General features: G+C 41.3%; 1 protein-coding gene across 2 annotated transcripts in view; it reads right to left on the reverse strand.

Moving 5' to 3' along the window:
* Positions 1 to 21,106, reverse strand: part of LOC140481405 (coiled-coil domain-containing protein 138-like) — a 114,006-nt gene that overhangs the window by 17,835 nt on the left and 75,065 nt on the right. For both annotated transcript variants that reach the window (XR_011961521.1, XM_072577547.1), the window contains exons 10-12: positions 19,679 to 19,840; positions 17,115 to 17,234; positions 2,602 to 2,794 (exon numbers count right to left, since the gene is read on the reverse strand). Coding sequence is in view for 1 of the 2 variants with exons in the window: in XM_072577547.1 (XP_072433648.1) it covers positions 2,602 to 2,794; positions 17,115 to 17,234; positions 19,679 to 19,840 (475 nt within the window). In the remaining variant the exon portion in view is untranslated. The remainder of the gene's footprint in view (positions 1 to 2,601; positions 2,795 to 17,114; positions 17,235 to 19,678; positions 19,841 to 21,106) is intronic.

The raw sequence follows: 21,106 nt of genomic DNA on the forward strand, positions 1-21,106 counted from the left end.
AGTATTAGCATGGACAGAGGATTGGTTGACTAACAGGAAGCAAAGGGTGGGGAGAAGTGAGTGGTATTCTGGTTGACAATCAGTAACTAGTGGTGTGCCTCAGGTATCAGTGTTGGAATCACAACTATTCTCAATTTACATAAATGATTTGGAGTTGGGGACCACATGTAGTGTGTCAAAGTTTGCAGATGAGTGGCAGAGGACTTTGAAACCTTGCAGAAGAACATAGATGCTTTAAGCGAGTGGGCAAAGATTTGGTAGGTGGAATACAATGTTAATAAATGTGAAGTCATCCATTTTGGTAGAAGTAATAGTAAAGCGGACTTTTAGTTGAATGGTAAAGAGTTGCAGCATGCTGCTATGCAGAGGAACCTGTGTCTGCAGATACAACAGGTAATTAGGAAGGCAAAAGGAATTTTGTCCTTCACTGCTAAAGGGATCGAATTTAAAAGCAAGGAATTTATGTTGCAGCTGTATAAGGTGCTGGTGAGGCTACGCCTGGAGTACTGTGTGCCCTATTGATCTCCTTACTTGAGAAAGGAAGTACTGGCCCTGGAAGGGATGCAGAGGAGGTTCCTGAGGTTGATTCTGGAGTTGAGGGGGTTGGCTTATGAGGAGAGACTGAATAGACTGGGATTCTATTTGTTGGAATTTAGAAGAATGAGAGGGGATCTTAAAGAAACATACAAAATTATGAAAGGAAGAGATAAGATCGATGTAGAGAGGATGCTTCCACTGGCAGGTGAAATTGGGACAAGAGGACATGGCCTGAAAATTAGGGGGGGACCAGATTTAGAGAATTGAGAAGGAACTTCCTCATCCAGAGGGTTGTGAATCTATGGAATTCCCTGCCCAGTGAAGTAGTTGACGCTACTTTAGTAAATATTATTAAAGCGAAGGTAGATTTTTTTGAACAATGAAGGAATTAAGGGTTATAGTGAGAGGGTGGGTGATGCAGCTGAGGCCACGAAAAGATCAGCCATGATCTTATTGAATGGCAGAGTAGACTTGAAGGGCCAGGTGGTCTTCTCCTGCTCCCTTTCTTATGTTCTTCTTGGAACCGCCTATTGTTGTTATTGAGTTGGAGGCAGATAGTAAGCAGTTAAGAGAAAGAGGGACTTAGATTTGTGAATAGTTTTTGTTTAATGTTCAAGTTTAGAGTTAGAAAATAAATTGATGTTATGTTCTTTAAATAGTGGAATTTGGGAATTCTCTGTCATTCATAGTTTAACAGATTACAAGTTGAGGCAAGGCGAGTTTTTCTGGTTGTTTGATTTAATTAACAGAAAAGGTCATAGCAAGATGTAATAGAAAACTTGAAAAAATTATTTAAATTTATTTACAAATGATAGTGCCTCATGCTCTTCTTTTAAAATGTCCCTTAAAACCCAGATCTTTCATCAAGATCTCTTATTTCAATTTTATTGGGTCTGCTCATTTCTCTTCCATGTTAACAAAGCAACTTGCAGGATTTTTCTAAGCTAAAGACACTGTATGAAGACAAACAGCTGTTGTATTGGTTTGAATGTGCAAATAAATAAAGCTATAAAAAAGGCCAGCAGGCCTGTAACATTTTAGACATAACAAATAGTAGCACAGACTACACGAGTAAAATAATAATACAACACAGAACAAAGAAAATTACAGCACAGGAACAGGCCCTTTGTTCTTCCAAGCCTGTGCCAATCCAGATCCTCTATCTAAACCTGTCGCCTATTTTCTATCGATCTGTATGCTTCTGCTCCCTGCCAACAATATTCATGCACAAAAGTTGGTTAGGCCACAACTAAAGGACAATGTCCAGTTTTGGGCACCCTATGATTGAAAGGACATTAAAGCCATGAAGCAAGGTAATTGGGAAACTGTATTTCTTGAGAGAGACTTATGATACTGGAGCAAAAATAGAAATTAGTGGAGAAATTCAGCAGGTCTGGCAATACCTGTAGAGAGAGAAACAGAGTTAATGCTTCAAATCCTGTGACCTTTTGTCAGAAGAAATTGAAAGTTTTTTTCACTGGAGCTGAAAAGCTTTAGAGTAGGTTTTTAAGATATGATGAATAATTATGCAGTGAATAAGAAAAGGCTATTTCCTTTAATTGGGAGCCAGTAACAAAGGATCATCAATTTAAAACTATCACTAAAAGAAAATGAAAGGAGAGGAGTCGGGACAAATTTCTTTCTGTAGAAGGTGGTTTGAGCATAAAGTACTCTTTCCACAGGGGCTGGTTGTGGCAGAGGTGTTTGCAATTTTTAAGAGAAAATGTAATGTATATTTGAAGCAGAAAACAAATCCATATTTATGTGGAAAGGGGGAATTTCTTTTGGATTGCTCATGAAAAAACTTGACACGTCCTATCTAAACTATAAATGTTTATGGTTCCAAGTGATTTTGTATTCTATTATATTCTAAACATTGAATTTAAATTAGTTTATGAAGTCTTGCATGATAACAATAAATTAGACCCTGAACTTCCTAGTATTGTCTCTGGATTATGGATCATCCAGCTTTCCATGAAAGAAGACAGAAACAATATTTTGATTTGTGGTTCCCAAGTTATAAGAATAAAACAAATTTTACTTTTGTTAAAAGCTTCTGCAAACCTTGTGTAATTGTTTTGACGATGCTGAGGGCTGATAAAAATCGAACACTAAGGTCAGAGCTCCTGAAGAAAGCAGAAGCCTTAGGTTTGGGTTCTGCAGCAGACTCCAAAAAACCCTCCAGCTCTATCTGAGTCACTGTTCCTCGGAATAATTCTTCTCCTAGTCTTCGCAAAGTTGAAGGAATCATCCTCTTCTAGAGTAAAGGTGCAGTTGTTACAAATCACTGTTAAACATTAAACATTCAACAATCCAATATTATTGTTAGTAACTATGGATGAAATGTCAACTGGAAATTGGCTATGTCAATTTTGAGGAGTTTCATGGAGCGTTTCTCATCGTGAGCATAATTCATGCTTTTCTCTGCAGCTTTCCTCATTAGGTATGCACCATGCTTCAATAGCACCCCACTTGCACTGTGGTCTGCTCACCAGTAATGGAAGCACTTACTCCTGTCAGGATCTCCTGCCGCTGCCAAGAGATTTTAAAATGCAATTGTGTGCCAGGCAAATGCTGTCAGTGTGAAGCTACTGTTCATATTTCCTTTGGATGGAGAACTAACCCAGTGGTGGCTGGGGAAAGCAAGTTAGCTCTCCATTTTGATGACAAGGACTTGGAGGCCCTGGTGAATCAGGTGGTGAAGAGGAGGGATGTCATCTTTTCTCAGGACTGCCTGAGAAGACCATGGCACCAGATCATGCCAGCATTATCTCTACATACCATCCATATAAATGCTGTTTCCACAGTTCTGGGAAATGTTCAGCAATGTGCCAAAAACATGAATGACTTTCTGTAATCTATGATGGTAGGTGCTACCATCTTCTCTCTGCTACTTTATACTCACTCTAATGCTGCTAGTACACCCTTCTCTCACCAAGGTTCTCAGTCCACCATTCTCACTATTGCAGCATCATCTTTCTGCACTCTCTCTCTCTGCCCAACTAATAATCCTGCATGCACTTTACAGTGCTTACTCAATCACTCAGGCCACCTAATCAACTTGGCCTGACCTGTGCTCGTACTAACAGCACTGCCAGTCACTTTCATCTTACTCAATCCCTTCATTTTTTTCTCATTGCAGGAAAAAATGGCTCATAATAGGGCAGAGAGAACCAAGACAGGTAGTGGGATGTCTGACAGCCTCTTCCTCACCCCCACCCTATTCCCGTCAAGCTCCCTTACCACAGGATTACTCATGTGGTAATGCCAAAATCTCCGGGTCTCAGTAACCGAGTAACATTCGTTGTCAAGTGCTGAGCTGTTTGCCCATTACTGCCACTGTGAATGTCTACTCATAATGTGCCAATCATTCTCTCTTTTATTTCCTGCTGATACCAGTAGCACCTGGACAGTCTCTGCTCTCAAGTTAGCAGCCCACAAGACCTCATTATTTTTCACACCCCTGAGGAAGAAACCAGAGATTCCTTAGAGGATTCACGGGCAAGACTCCCTCTAACAGATCAGACAATGACATCTCAATGGCTACATTAGCTGAACGAGAGTCTGGTGAGCACATCACTATTATATCTCCACAGGTGGTCGAGGAAGAAACATTCCAAGGCATTGGTTCTCAGAGGACAGCTGGAAGGCAGGCAGCTGCTCAACCCCAGGCAGGAGGTAACCCCATGGTGCTAGTCATGAGAAACTTCATGCATGTGCACAAGCAGACACAGGAGCAGCATGCAGAGTTGTTGGAGCTACTGGGCAAACTGACTCTAAGGTTGGAAGAAGGCGTCAGTGCTATCTGTAATATTCTACCTCTGGCAAGCAAGCACTGGCTGTCTCAATGGGTAGTTTGGCAACTGCCAGGATGTGCCAGGAATACCATACTCAGTGTCCACTGGATATGTGAACCAATGCCAAGATGATGGGTAATGTTGACCTCATTGCAGGAGCCCCTTTCTTGCAAGGAAGCAAGGTAGTGCTGGTAGACATTTTTGTCAGAGAGGGTTCACAAGTCTCTTGATCCCATTCATTTTACCCTAAAGTAAATACCATCTCAAAACATAATGATATTTTAAACAACTCATTTGGAACACAATGTTAAAGATTAAAATACTTTTCATATTTGGTACTCAAGACCATAAGACATAGGAGTGGAAGTAAGGCCATTCGGCCCATCAAGTCCGCTCCACCAGTTAATCATGGCTGATGGGCATTTCAACTCCACTTATCTGCACTCTCACCGTAAGCCCTTAATTCCTTGTGAGATCAAGAATTTATCAATCTCTGTCTTGAAGACATTTAACGTCCCAGCCTCCACTGCGCTCTGTGGCAATGAATTCCACAGGCCCACCACTCTCTGGCTGAAGAAATATCTCATTTCCGTTCTAAATTTACACCCTCTATTTCTAAGACTGTGCCCATGGATCCTAGTCTCCCCGCCTAATGGAAACATATTCCTAGCGTCCGCCCTTTCTAATCCATGCATTAGATCTCCCCTCAACCTTCTAAACTCTAATGAATACAATCCCAGGACCCTCAGCCCTTCATTGTATGTTAGGCCTACCATTCCAGGGATCATCCGTGTGAATCTCTGCTGGATACGTTCCAGTGTCACTATGTCCTTCCTGAGGTGTGGGGCCCAAAATTGGACATAGTATGCTAAATGGGGCCTAACTAAAGCTTTATAAAGTCTCAGAAGTACATCGCTGCTTTTGTATTCAACCCTCTTGAGATAAATGACAACATTACATTTGCGTTCTTCATCACAGACTCAACCTGCAAGTCAACCTTGAGAGAATCCTGGACCAGCACTCCCAGATCCCTTTGTACTTTGGCTTTATGAATTTTCTTACTGTTTAGAAAATAGTCCATGCCTGTTTTCTTTTTTCCAAAGTGCAAGACCTCGCATTTGCTCACATTGAATTTCATCAGTCATTTCCTGGACCACTCTCTTAAACTGTCTAAATCTTTCTGCAGTCTCCCCAGCTCCTCAGTACTACTTGCCTGTCCACCTAACTTTGTATCATCAGCGAATTTCGCCAGAATGTCCCCAGTCTCTTCATCCAGATCACTAATATATAAAGTGAACAGCTGTGGCCCCAGCACTGAACCCTGTGGGACACCACTTGTCACCAGCTGCCACTCCGAAAAAGAACCTTTTATCCCAACTCTCTGCCTTCTGTCAGACAGCCAATCCTCAATCCATGCCAGTAGCTCACCTCGAACACCATGGGCCCTCACCTTACTCAGCACCCTCCTGTGAGGCATCTTATCAAAGGCCTTTTGGAAGTCTAGATAGATAACATCCACTGGGTTTCCCTGGTCTAACCTACTTGCTATCTCTTCAAAGAATTCTAACAGGTTTGTCAGGCATGACCTCCCATTACTAAATCCCTGCTGACTTGTTCTAATCTGACCCTGAGCTTCCAAGAATTTAGAAATCTCATCTTTAATGATGGATTCTAGAATTTTACCTACAACCGAGGTTAGGCTAAATGGCCTATAATTTTCCATCTTTTGTCTTGACCCCTTCTTGAACAAGGGGATTACAACAGCAGCAACTGGAACTTTCCCTGACTCCAGTGATCTTTGAAAGATTACAACCAATGCCTTTGCTATTTCTTCAGCCACCCCCCTCAGAACTAGGGATGTAGCCCATCTGGGCCAGGAGATTTATCAATTTTTAGACCTTTTAGCTTTTCGAGTACTTTCTCTTTTGAAATGGCTACCATACTCAACTCTGCCCCTTGACTCTCCTTAATTGTTGGGATTTTACTCATGTCTTCCACTGTGAAGACTGATGCAAAGTACTTATTAAGTTCTCCAGCTATTTCCTTATCTCCCATCACTAGCCTTCCTGCATCAATTTGAAACAGCCCAATTTCTAATTTTGCCTCTCATCTGTTTCTTATGTATTGAAAGAAACTTTTACTGTCATTTTGAATATTACTGGCTAGCTTACCTTCATATTTGATCCTCGCCTTCCTTATTTCGCTCTTTGTTATCCTCTGTTTGTTTTTGTAGTCTTCCCAATCTTATGATTTCCCAGTGCCCTTGGCCACTTTATAGGCTCTCTTTTTTTCTTTGATATATTTCCTGACTTCCTTTGTCAGCCATGGCTGTCTAATCCGCCACCTCAGGTAATCTTTCTTTTCTTTGGGATGAACCTCTGCACTGTGTCCTCAATTACACCCAGAAACTCCTGCCATTGTTGCTCTACTGTCTTCCCCACTAGGCTCTGCTTCCAGTCGATTTCCGTCAGTTCCTCTCTTATGCCCCTGTAATTACCTTTCTTGAATTGGAATGCCATTACATCAGATCTTGCCTTCTCTCTTTCAAACTGCAAACTGAACTCTACCATATTATGATCACTGCCTCCTAGGTATTCCTTTACTTTAAGATCTTTTATAAAGTCTGGCTCATTACATAGCACTACGTCCAGAATAGCCTGTTCCCTTGTGGGCTCTATCACAAGCTGTTCCAAAAAAGCCATGCTGTAAACACTCCATGAATTCCCTTTCTTTGGTTCCACCAGCAACATTATTTACCCAGTCTATTTGCACATTGAAGTCCTCCATGATCACAGTGACGTTGTCTTTCTGGCATGCCCTATCTATTTCTGGTACAATTGCGCCCTTGGTCCTGACCACCGCTGGGAGGTCTGTACATAACTTCTAGTTTGGTTTTTTTGCCTTTGTGGTTCCTCAACTCCATCCACACAGACTCCACATCATCTGACCCTATGTCATTTAGTGCCATAGATTTAACTTCATTCTTAACTAATAAGGCAAACCCACCGCCTCTTCCCACCTCCCTTTTTGATAGGTTCTCAATCCTTGGATGTTTAACTACCAGTCCTGAACCCCCTGCAACCATGTCTCTGTGATGCCTACCACATCATAATCATTCAAGATGATTTGTGCCGTTAATTCATCTACTTTGTTAGGAATACTACGAGCATTCAGGTCAAGCACCTTAATGCTAATTGTCTTATCCTCATGATTTCCAACATCTCTAGTAATATGTCCTAAGCTATGCTTCCTTTTTGCTTCATTCCTAGTATGTCTTGAACTTAAGCCCTGCACACTGGCTAACCTGCTGCTTATCTTTCTACTTGACTCCATACTCCCTTTTGCTTTCCCTTTCCCTTCCCCCGACTCACAAGTTTAAAGTCCTACTGACCACTCCATTTATCTTTTCGCCAGAACACTGGTTCCAGATCGGTTCAGGTGGAGACCGTCCCATCGGTACAGATCGTCCTGGTTCCGAAACTGATGCCAATGTCCCATGAAGTGGAATCCCTCTTTCCAACACCAATCTCTTAGCCACGTGTTTACTTCTTTAATTTTCTTATCCCTATGCCAGTTAGCACATGGCTCGGGCAGTGATCCAGAGATTATGACCCTGGAGGTCCTGTTCTTCAATTTCCTTCCTAGTGCTTGATACTCCCCAAACACGTCCTCCTTCCTAGCCTTGCCTATGTTGTTCGTACCAATGTGGACCACAACAACTGGATCTTCTCCCTCCAGCTCCAATATGCTTTCAAGTCGGTCGGAGATGTCCTGCACCCTGGCACTGGGCAGGCAACACATCATGTGGGTCTCCCAATCCAGCTCACAACGGATACGCTCTGTCCCCCTAATTATAGAATCCCCGATAACAACTACTTGTCTTTTTGCTCCCCCCTCTTTAATGGCCTTCTCCACTATGGTGCCGTGGTCAGTTGGCTCATCTTGTCCACAGCCCTTTTCCTCATCCTTACAGGGAGTAAACATCTCATACCTGTTGGACAAGGTCAAGGGCTGAGGCTCCTCCACTCCTCAGTTCAGAATTTCCCTACCTGCCTCACTTACATTCACATCCTGTTGTTCCTGATCACAAACTGAATTTGAAACAAAGCATCCAGGTAACTCACTCCTCCCGGATGTGCCACAGTGTTTGAAGCTCAGATTCCAGATCATCAATTCTGATCTGAAGTCCTTCCAGCAACTAACAGTTGCAATACCAGTAGTATGCCAACCAGTAACAGGACAATGTCAGCCTTTTCAGAAATGTTACCAGAGCAAGTGATGCAGGTAGGCATTCTGATCTTAGCAACAAGGAAGTTGATATTAATTAAATGGATTAACATAAAGATCAAAGGCATATATTAATAAAATTGCAAAATGTGGTTTTCTGTTTAATGTACAGAAACATAACCTTACAAGATTAATGCATTTTGGGTTCTGAAACCAGACATTCATTTGGTTCTCATACTTCTTAGACTCTTAACATGTGTTGGACACTTAAGGGAAAATGTGAAAAGAGAACACTGAAATTCATACTAAAAAGTGCAGTGCTCCAGAAATATTATGGTCTAAATAAGACTGTTAGCTTCACTGGCATTTTGTGCAGTTTTCTGCAGCAGATTCAACATGTTCACTAAGAATTGGATTGAACCTTCTCAAGCTCATTTCACTTTAGTTCTCTGAGATATGAAACTTTTTCTCAAATTATTCTGTGCTGGGTTTACGTTAGAATATAGATGCCACAGAATAATAAATTCATTAATCTTAATGTTCTTACTGAGGAACTATCTTCAGATATAATGTGGCTCAGAGAATCATTTCCACATGAATATAGCCCCATCTCTAACTCATGATTCCATTGAGCACACCGATAAATAGAATACAGGAAAAGGAGCAAGCCATTTAGTCCTTCAGGTCTGCGCTGCCATTCAATATGATCATGGCTGATCATCCAACTAGATACTCTGTTCCCACTTCTCCCCATATCCTTTAATCTCTAATAAATATATTTACCTTCTTCTCGAAAAACATTCAATGTTTTGGTCTCAACTGTTTTAGGTGGCAGAGAATTCCAAAGGCTCACCACACTCTGGATGAAAAGATTTCTCATCTCAGTCTTAAATGCTTACCCCATATCCTTAGACTGTGACCCCTGGTTCTGGACTCCCCGGTTGTTGGCAATATCTTTTCCTCCGTCTAGTCCTGTTGGAGTCTTATAGTTTTCTGAGATCCTTCTTCATTGTTCTAATCTGCAATGGCTATAATTCTAATCAATCTGGTCTCTCTTCATATGTCAGTCCTGCCAACCCAGCAATCAGTCTGTTAAATCTTTGTTGTAATCCATTCTTAGCAAACCATTCTTTCTCAGATAAGACAACCAAAACTGCACACAATACTCCAGGTATGGCCTCACTGTGCGACGGTGCTGTATAATTGTCATAAGACATCTCGGTTCCTGAATCCCTTTGCTCTGATGACCAATACACTACTTGCTTTCTTCACCATCTGCTGTACCTGCCTACTTGCTTTGAATGACTAGTGCACAAGGCACCCAGGTCTCAACGCACCTCCCCCTTTCCAACTCTATGACTATTCAAATAATTTGCCTTTCTGGTTTTGCTACTAAAAAGCCAATCTTTTGTCCACGTCAATATTCTCCCACCTAAGCAAACAGCTTTTATCTTCTTCAATAACCTTTGATGTAACCACTCTTTCCCCTTTATCAATGGTATGTTGCTTCCTCAAAGAACTCCAACTGACTGGTTGATCACATTGTCCTCTTCACAAAGCATGTTGACTCTACCTGATTATTTTGAGCGAATCTAAGTGCTCTGCTCCAACTCTAACAATAGTTCCTAACATTTTCCTTATGACAGACATTAGTTAACTGGACTGTAATTTACTGCTTCCTGTCCTTTAAGACCGTACAGCATACAAATAGAAATTGACCATGAGTCCAATGACAGCGCTCTGCCATATGATAACATTATGGGTGATCTGATATTCCTCAGCTACACTCTCGTTTTTTCTTCATATCCCTCAATTCCCACACTTATTAAAACTCAATCTCAGCTTTGAATATTCTTAACAACACAGTATCGACACCTCTTTCTGATAAAATGTTCCATAGATGCACTGCCCTTTAAGAGAGATTCCTGCTCATCTTGGTCTTGAATGGACAACCACTTACTCTGAAATTATGCCAGCCCTTCCTACAAGGGGAAGCATCATTTCTACAATTACCCTAGCAAATTCCCTAAGAATCTTATATGTTTCAATAAAGTCACTTCTCATCCTTCTAAACTCTAATGAATACAAGCCTATCTGACACTATCCTCTCATAAGAAAATCTCTCCTTGCCCAGGATCAACATAGTGATCCTTCTCTTGACTTCTTCCTATGCCTGTACATCTTTCCTTAGATAAGGGGCCCAAAACTATTCCCAGTATTCACAGTGCCATGTATAATTTTAGCAAGACCTCTTTATTTTTATGGGAGAAAGTACGACTGCAGATGCTGGAGATCAGAATCGAGAGTGTGCCATTTTGGGCATAAGCTCTTCATCAGCACTTCTTGATTAAGGGCTTATCCCCGAAACATTGATTCTCCTCCTCCTCGGATGCTGCCTGACCTGTTGTGCTTTTCTAGCACCACACTCTCGACACTTCTTTATTTTTATATCCATTCCCTTTGAAATAAAGGCCAACATTCCATTTGTCTTTCTTATTATCTGCTGAACTTGGATGCTCTTTGTGATTCATGCAAATACCTCTGTGAGATGTTGTATTATAGTTCTCTTTACTAACTCACTCACCAGATCACTATATTTACTAATACTGCATTCCCATTCATTCATAACTCTTCATTAACTTGCAATGTTTTCTATAACACGTTTCATTCATTCATTCTTAAAACCGCGTTTTTTTTGTAGTAGATTTTACTGTTTACAAGATAGGTTAAATTAAAACATCTCTTCCAGCCCATTTCTGCTCCTTCACACCTTCAATCCTTATCAACCCCATGCTGCAAGCAGCATTTAGGCCTGTTTCTATATCGAAGACTATCCCTGAATATGTGTCATTATTGTAACTTATTCAGAACAATGCCACTCCCGCCACCGTGTCTCCAAGACTCACCCGAAACTATGGAAAGATAATAATATTAATCAGCTCTTACTAATGGTCTCTCGGGACCTGAATAGATGCAGAACATGTAACAGTTTCCCCAACTAGTGTGTACTTGTTAAATACATATTAAATAGTGCCGTCATCCCCTTTAAGAAGCTTACTATCAAAACAGCACTTTCATGCAATTGCATGAATGAATGAGAACTGTCAAATTGGCCAATAGTAAATAAAATCTCACAACCTAGCTACGGTAATCAGTTGAATACCCTCTATACTTTTATTAAGCACATGTATAATTTCTGACTTATTTAGATCATATAGGTCTAGTATATTTACTAACATCCGCTAACTTAAAAGATGAAAGGACTAATATCTCTTAATTATGGAAGCAGACTGGACAGACACTCTAATCCCATCAAGGCTTAGCAAAGGTTTAAACCATCTCCTGCTTCCCCAGGACAGATGTCAAGCAAACTTTTCGCATACAATAGATAAAACTATGTAGCACCATAGTGATAGACTTTTAATTCATTTAAGAATTGTGTATAAAAAGGCAACTGTAAGAACTGTACTGCTGGATTCCATCACCACCTCGAACTATGCTACTGCGATGCTGAATAAAGATGCTATTTTTGCTGCTCACTGATTTCGGTCATTTTTTGAACACGATCCCACAGCTCTCTTCCATGACTTTCTACAGTACCCTTTAATAACATTCAGCTCCTCTGTCCTTCCTGCCAATGTACATAACCTCATTTTCCCACATTATATTTCATCTGCCAGGATTTAACCACTCATTTAACCTATTTATATCCTCTGCAGATTCTTTTTATGTCATCCTCACCACTTGTCTTCTTACGTATTTTTGTGTCATGATCAAACTTGGTGATAGTATATTCACATTCTTCTTACAAGTCATTAACATATATTGCAAATAACTGTGGACCCACCACTAATCCCCATAGCACTGCACTGCCATCCTGAAATACTTCCTTTAGTCCAACTTACTGTTTTGTGCTACTTAGATTAGTAAGCAATTTGGAGCAATTTGGAGAGAAAATATCCGAGTGAGACACAGCTAAAGTGAGTGCGATCCTGGAATTTGGAGCAGAGTGGGAATTCAGTGAAGAGGGGAAGAGGTACTTTCTTTTTTTTGTGCTTTATGGTTGTGAGGATGACCAGGTTATAAGGGTCCCAAGTAATTAATATTATTTGATATTAAGCACCTTCTAAAATGTTTAATTTAAAAGGAGTAAGTCATGGTAGGAGAACTCAAAGGCATGTGTGCTCTTTCTACTCTTTGTGGGAAACTGGGAACCTTTCCACTATCCAGGGTGAGCATGATTTCAAGAAATGTCCCTTGTTGCAGTTCCTTGAAACCTGGGTTTCAGAGTGGGAGCGGTAGCTAGGGACACTGTGGAGCATCCATGAGGCAGAAAGTTCTGGGGATAACATACATAGAAAGGTGGTAAAAGGTGATGAAGGGCTTTTGCCAAAATGTCGATTTTGCTGCTCCTCGGATGCTGCCTGAACTGCTGTGCTCTTCCAGCACCACTAATCCAATATATAGAAAGATGGTCACACTACAGGCTAAGACTCTACAGGAAGTGGTGACCACCACACAGAGCAAGATGGTTAGGCAGGCAGTGCAGGAGTCCTCTGCAGCTATTACTCTGCAAAACAGATATACCGCTTTTGTTATTGTTAAAGCGAATGCCCTCTTGAGAGGAAAGCAACAGCCAAATTTGTTGCACCACAGTTGGCTCTGCTGCACAGGGGAGGTATAAAATGTGTGGATTGCAATAGTTATAGGGAAATATAAAATCCTTGTGTAGGTTATCTTTGCCCATGTCACTTTTTTGACCTATACATAAATTAAAATTTTCCATGATTATTGCCTTCTGACAAGATCTAATTACTTATTCCTTTATACAGTCATAGAGACATACAGCATGGAAACAGACCCTTCGGTCCAACCCGTCCATGCCGACCAGATATCCCAACCCAATCTAGTCCCACCTGCCAGCACCCTGCCCATATCCCTCCAAATCCTTCCTATTCATATACCCATCCAAATGCCTCTTAAATGTTGCACTATGCCAGGCTCCACCACTTTCTCTGGCAGCTCATTCCATACATGTATCACTCTCTGTGTGAAAAGGCTGTCCCGTAGGTCTCTTTTATATCTTTCCCCTCTCACCCTAAACCCATGTCCTCTAGTTCTGGACTCCCTGACCCCAGGTAAAAGACTTTGTCTATTTATCTTATCCATGCCCCTCATAATTTTGTAAACTTCTATAAGGTCACCCCTCAGCTTCCGATGCTCCAGGGAAAACAGTCCCAAGCCTGTTCAGCCTCTCCCTGTAGCCCCTATAGCTCAAATCCTCCAACCCTGGCAACAGCCTTGTAAATCTTTTTTGAACCCTTTCAAGTTTCACAACATCTTTCCGATAGGAAGGAGACCAGAACTGCACGCGATATTCCAACAGTGGCCTAACCAATGCCCCGTACAGCCACAACATGACCTCCCAACTCCTGTACTCAATACTCTGACCAATAAAGGAAAGTCTACCAAACCCCTTCTTCACTATCATATCTACCTGCGACTTCACTTTCAAGGAGCTATGAACCTGCACTCCAAGGTCATTCTGTTCAGCAACACTCCCTGGGACCTTACCATTAAGTGTATAAGTCTTGCTAGGATTTGCCTTCCCAAAATTCAGCACCTCGCATTTATCTGAATTAAACTCCATCTGCCACTTCTCAGCCTATTGGCCCATCTGGTCAAGATCCTGTTGTAATCTGAGGTTACCCTCTTCGCTGTCCACTACACCTCCAATTTTGGTGTCATCTGCAAACTTACTAACTGTACCTCTTATGCTCGCATCCAAATCATTTATGTAAATGACAAAAAGTAGAAAACTCAGCACCAATCCTTGTGGCGTTCCACTGGTCACAGGCCTCCAGTCTGAAAAACAACCCTCCACCACCCTCTGTCTTCTACCTTTGAGCCAGTTCTGTATCCAAAAGGCTAGTTCTCCCTGTATTCTGTGAGATTTAACCTTGCTAATCAGTATGCTCCACTCTACCAAGTTGTTGCTGTTAGAGAATACACTACTTCCACATATGACTTCTTTCTTTTATAATTTCTTGTCTATGTTCAAACTGTCCCCAATCCTGGTTTCCTGAACTAAGGTCATCCCTCTCAATTGTGCTAATTCTATCACTGAATAATAGAGCACCCTTCCACCATTTTCTATGTAGCACCCTGTACTCTCTAAATACCCTGTTTCAATCCATTTCATCGTGTAGCTATTTCTCTGTAATAGTTTCCAGATAGTATTTGTTTATTTCTTTTTACATTCTCAGTTTGTCCGTTTTCTGTCGAATGCTATATGCATTCAGATATATAGTCTAGTATTTGCTTGAATTTTATCTGTTGGTCTACTCTCCAACCCTTTTTTCATGGTCCGTTTTAACTTCTCATATTAAGATCTTTCTTTTTGGTTGTGGTTCCACTCTGGTTTATCACATGTTCTCAAATTTGATCCCTTGTTCCCACTATTCAGTTTAAAATTCTCTCTACTTTTCTAGTTATATGGCTCACAAGGACATTGGCCTCAGGTGTAGACCATTCCAATAGTACTGATCACATATTTCACAATACTGGTGCCAGTGACCCACAAATCAAAACCAACTTCTCCCATCTTCTAGCCATTCATTCTAATTTGCCCTATGTCAAATTTACACATGGTTTAGGTAATAATCCAGAGATGATGAGATTCTGTTTCGTAACTTGGTGTTTAGCTCCTCAAACTGATTGTGCACAACCTTTTTGCTTTGACCTGCCGATGTCATTGTTAACCAAGTGGACCACCAGAACTGGAACTTTTCTTTCCTACTCCAAATTCTTTTCCAGCTCTAAGCAGATGTCCTGAACCACAGACAACTTAGCCAGGTGGAATAATACACTTTACTGCAGAGAACAGTCAATCCCTTTAACTATACTGTCCTCTATTAGCACTATATTCCTTTTCTCTTCCTTTACCATCCTGCAGCAGCCTATATCATCCTCCTGTCTCATTCAGAAAAGCTGAAAGAATCTCAGATGCGTTGGACAATTGCAAAGGCTCAAGCTCCAAACTTTAGTTTTACGTGTAAGTCATGTAATGCTCATGGAACCAGGTTTTTTTTAAACCAACAAATTTTGTAAATAAGTCAGAAATTAAAAAGTAAATGTTTAAGTAAGCATTCTAGTCACAAAGTAAGTGTTCAAAGTTTGTGAGAAAAATTGTAGCTCGGGTGCTCGTTGTTGTGGTTCTGTTTGCCGAGCTGGGAATTTGTGTTGCAGACGTTTCGTCCCCTGTCTAGGTGACATTCTCAGTGCTTGGGAGCCTCCTGTGAAACGCTTCTGTGATGTTTCCTTCGGCATTTATAGTGGTTTGTCTCTGCCGCTTCCGGTTGTCAGTTCCAGCTGTCCACTGCAGTGGCCAGTGTATTGGGTCCAGGTCGATGTGTTTGTTGATGGAATCTGTGGATGAGTGCCATGCCTCTAGGAATTCCCTGGCTGTTGTTCTCTGTTTGGCTTGTCCTAGTCGAACTCATGTTGCTTGTCATTTGCGTGTGTGGCTACTAAGGATTGCTGGTCGTGTCGTTTCGTGGCTAGTTAGTGTTCATGGATGCGGATCGTTAGCTGTCTTCCTGTTTGTCCTATGTAGTGTTTTGTACAGTTCTTGCATGAGATGTTGTACATTACGTTGGTTTTGCTCATGCTGGGTATCAGGTCCGTTGTCCAGACAGCAATTCACCAGGACAAAGGACCCGATACCCAGCATGAGCAAAACCAATGTAGTGTACAAAATCCCATGCAAGAACTGCACAAAACACTACATAGGACAAACAGGAAGACAGCTAACGATCCGTATCCATGAATACCAACTAGGCACAAAACGACACGACCAGCTATCCTTAGTAGCCACACATGCAGATGACAAGCAACATGAGTTCGACTGGGACAACACTACTATTGTAGGACAAGCCAAACAGAGAACAGCCGGGGAATTCCTAGAGGCATAGCACTCATCCACAGATTCCATCAACAAATGCATCGACCCGGACCCAATACACCAGTCACTACAGCGGACAGCTGGAACTGACAACCGGAAGCGGCAGAGACAAACCACTATAAATGCTGGAGGAAACATCACAGAAAGTGCTTCACAGGAGGCTCCCAAGCACTGAGGATGTCATTTAGACAGGGGACGAAACGTCTTCAACACAAATTCCCAGCTCGGCGAACAGAACCACAACAGTCACAAAGTAACTGCAATACTGTTTGGTTCCTTGAATCAATAAGCTATTTTGTCACTAGAAACTGTTTCTGCTTATTTACTCAAACAGAATCTCTGATAATAAACTAAAAAATCCTGGAACACTTGCTTCATATAAGAGATGGCAAAAAAAGTTAATTATGATTCTTAATGTCTGAAGGAAGTATTTCAATAAATATTGACGTATAAAATGTTGCTATCTCCAGAAGGGCATGCTATTTTGAGGTTTTATTTCTAAATATATTGTTTTCAAGCCTCACATTTATTGAGCATATTGAAGCCCTCCTCGAATCCCTGAAAGGGAAGGAAAAGGTCTTTGTACTTACTTGCATCCCTTCTCTGTCTATATGCATTAAAGCCCAGTAAATGAACTTTACCAGTGAGAGCTGCAATTTGATATCCCCAGGTGGGATCAAATGAATTTGTGCGGTGATGAGGGGTAAGATCTGAAAAACATTACATTCAGAAGGTATGGTAAGGAAAAAAAATCAACCATTGTTTTGTCAAAACAATGAGCAATTTAGTATACAATTCAATTTAAAGTACATTCAAAATCACTTAAGTTAGAAATAGAAAATAATAACTCAAGAGGCTGATCAGCCCAAACTGCCTGTGCCAGATCTTTGCAAGCTTTATCCAATGAGCCCCATTCCCCATCGCACTGCAACATTTTCGCTTACAGGTATTTACCAGTTCTCTTTTATAACTCATTCTTGATTCTGCTTCCACCACCTCTACAACCATATATTTACCCCCCTCAAATCTCTCCAGTTTTTTCGTCAGTTATCTGCAGCTGAATCTTATTTTTTTAAGGCAAGTCCGAGTTTGTGTTGAGTTTTTGGAGAGTTTTTGGCTGTAAGATGAAGCAAGTGTTTTTGACATACCTTAGCAAACTTGCCACATGAAATAGCTCACCCACCCCATGGCATATCTCATGCCCAATTCCAGCTCCACCTTGCCACATGCTCAAACAACTCAACGCTCGGCAGATATTTGCCAAAAGACTGGCAAGCTTTTTGCTTTTGCACTCTTTAAATGATTGTTATAGAAGCGAACAAGCACTGGCATACTGAGGCTGCTCAGCTAAAGATGTTTCTGGAAGATGTCGGAAAAAGCAAAGATGGCGTCACAATTCTTCAACAGGGACCTGGATATCTGCTGCTACCACTATTGCCTGCAACATCTTCGCTTCCTTGCTCTGACCCACATAAAATCCCCTCATCATTAACCCTGCACTGCCTCCTCGCTTCCTCCAAACACCACACTATCTTTTGACCACCAGGACTAACAACTGTGCCACTCACTTTCACCATGGTCTAGTGCTAATATTGCTAGATTACTAATTCAGAGGCCTAGTTAATGTCTGGGGACCTGATTTTGAATACTGCCATGGCAGATGGTGGAAACTGAATACAAAAAAACTCTTGATTTAAGAGAATACTGATGACCATGAAACATTCTTGATTGTCGGAAAAATTACTGGTTTTAGACAGTAATAGATCTTATCTATTTATCCAGTCTGGCCTATGTAATTGCAGACCACAGCAATGCGGCTGACTCTGGACTGCCTTCTGGGGCAACTAGAGATTTCCTGCTGGCCCAGCCAGTGATGTCCACAACCCATGAATAAATTAAATAGAAGCCCTTTTATTAGGGTAAAGGGTTGCCTGACATTGGTCTCCTTACCTCCCTAGGGGGAACGAATCCTGGCCCTTACTGGAGTTGACTGGGACTACTCCAATGGGAATGCAGAGAGATCCAACTCCCCTTAACGCAGTTACACTCTTCATTCCACTACAACTCTCAACTTAACCTTGCTGCCATTTATTGTACACCAGATCTAACCACTACTCTATCATGTCTTGCTGGTGCACTGGAGTTTTTTGAAAAACTAACAAAGGGTTGACAGGATAACAGCAATGATTCATTACACATACATTTCCAGATGTTTGCTCTCAAGCTACACAATAAACTTGCACGTGAAATTATAGGTCAAGGTTTAAAAGGGACAAGAGCAATGTGGATACAAAATTGGCTAAGATAGAAACAGAGAGTAATGGTCAATGGATATTTTTTGGGTTTCAGGAATGTTTGTACTGGAGTTCCTCAGGGGTCAGCATTGGGAACCTTGCTTTCCCCAATATATATTAACGATCTAGATCTTGGTGTATGTTGGAGAATTTCAAAATTTGCAGATGACACAAGACGGATAAGTGTGAAGTGATGCATTCTGGTTGCATGACAATAGAAAATAGGACTACAATTCTAAATAAGGTGCAGGAGCGCAGGCACCTGGGTGTACATGCACATTGATCACTGAAGGTGGAAAGAGCAGCTCATTAGGCATAGTGTTCTCAGCCTTATTAATAGAGACATGGAGTATAAGAGTAAAGAGGTAATGCTGAACTTCTATAAAACTCTGGCTCGGCCTTAGCTGGTGTATTGTGTATAGTTCTGGGCACCATAGAGTGCACAGCAATTGACAAGAATGGTTCCAGGAAGGAGAAATTTCAGTTACAAGGATAGAATGAAGAAGTTGGGGCTGTTCTCCTTGAAGGCAGGACAACTGAGAAGACTCTTATAGGCAAGTGGTGAATATTTCAACACAATCCTGATTTGTGCCTTGTACATGGTGGACTGGCTTTGGGGAGTCAGGAGGTGAGTCACTTGCTGCAATATTTCTAGACTCTGACCTGCTCTTGAAACCATCGTAGTTATACAGTGAGTAAATAATAAACATAGGATTTTGAAATGCGTGATTCAATGTTAATGTTATTCTCCTTTGCCAAGATCTGCTGAATAGTACTGCCATTTCCTGCTTGTAGTTTTATCACAAAATAATTTAATACCAAGGAACACTAAAAACATTTGAGAAGGGAAAAATGCATACCTTTACACACTTCTCTTGAATAGATTTTTTAGGTAAACAATTGGGACCCAATGACTTCTGAACATCATTTTCATCTTCTGGAGTCAAATAACAAAGGTAACCATCAGAGATCCAGTCCAGCAGCATACCAAACAATTCACAGAAATTGTTATTTAAAGGTGGCTAGAATATAAAGAAGCAATATCAAACAAACAGTTAAAGAACTAAACAACATATCATGAAATTACATTGTGATATGATCTCAGGTCAGACCCATGAACATTATTGTTATGATCCTGTTTGATATCATGAAATTACATCAACTTTTAAAATGGATGAAAGTGAGATTCAGGAGGCCTATGAAAAAAAAAGCCATACGATTTCACAACTTTGAACAAACAACAATGCTTGAATATACAAATTAGAAATGTAAAATAATCTACAATACACAACTTTTTCTAGCACCCAGAATTAATATGTGCTGAGGATGGGCAACGTACTATAATTGAACCCTCCAGCACATATTAAATAATAAGTATGATCAAAACAGATCCCATGGGTTAGATTAGATTACTTACAGTGTGGAAACAGGCCCTTCGGCCCAACAAGTCCACACCGCCCCGCCGAAGCGCAACCCACCCATACCCCTACGTCTACCCCTTACCTACACTACAGACAATTTAGGATGGCCAATTCACCTAACCTGCACATCTTTGGACTGTGGGAGGAAACCGGAGCACCAGGAGGAAACCCACGCAGACACAGGGAGAACGTGCAAACTCCACACAGTCAGTCGCCAGAGGCGGGAATTGAACCCGGGTCTCTGGCGCTGTGAGGCAACAGTGCTAACCACTGTGCCACCGTGCCGCCTACAAGTTGCTTGGTAACTCCCCACCAGATATTATTACCATGGTGGGTCATCAAATCGTATTAAATTTCACAAGGGATTTCAATTCTCTACTCTTGATGATTCATCCTTGAAACTCCTTCTCAAGAGCCGTCCCGTACTGGTCTACCACAATGCCTGCTCCCCTAGGACTCTGAAAACTGCACTCCAGCAATTGCTCACAGGCACATCTCCAGCTATTCACCCATAGTCAACTTCACTAAACTAGATCTGTTCTTGGGCACTCCCTGCGCCCCAATGTTGCTCAGCTTCATCAGTCAAATGCTGTTTGTGGCCTAGTATAAATAATAGAAAACAGATGCATAAATGATTCCAATGAGCAGAATGTGATTAGCGGACTCCTCTAAATGTCTATTCTGGGGGCTCAATTATGTGAGGTGCTGCATTTTGGAAAGGCAAATCAAGGCAGGACTTATACACTTAATGGTAAGGCCTTAGGAAGTGTTGCTGAACAAAGTTACCTTGGAGTGCATGTTCATAGTTCCTTGAAAGTGGAGTCACAGGTAGATAGGATAGTGAAGAAAGCATATGGTATTCTTGCC

The sequence above is a fragment of the Chiloscyllium punctatum genome, chromosome 9 (genome assembly GCF_047496795.1).
Source record: "Chiloscyllium punctatum isolate Juve2018m chromosome 9, sChiPun1.3, whole genome shotgun sequence".
Classification (NCBI taxonomy): Eukaryota; Metazoa; Chordata; class Chondrichthyes; order Orectolobiformes; family Hemiscylliidae; genus Chiloscyllium; species Chiloscyllium punctatum.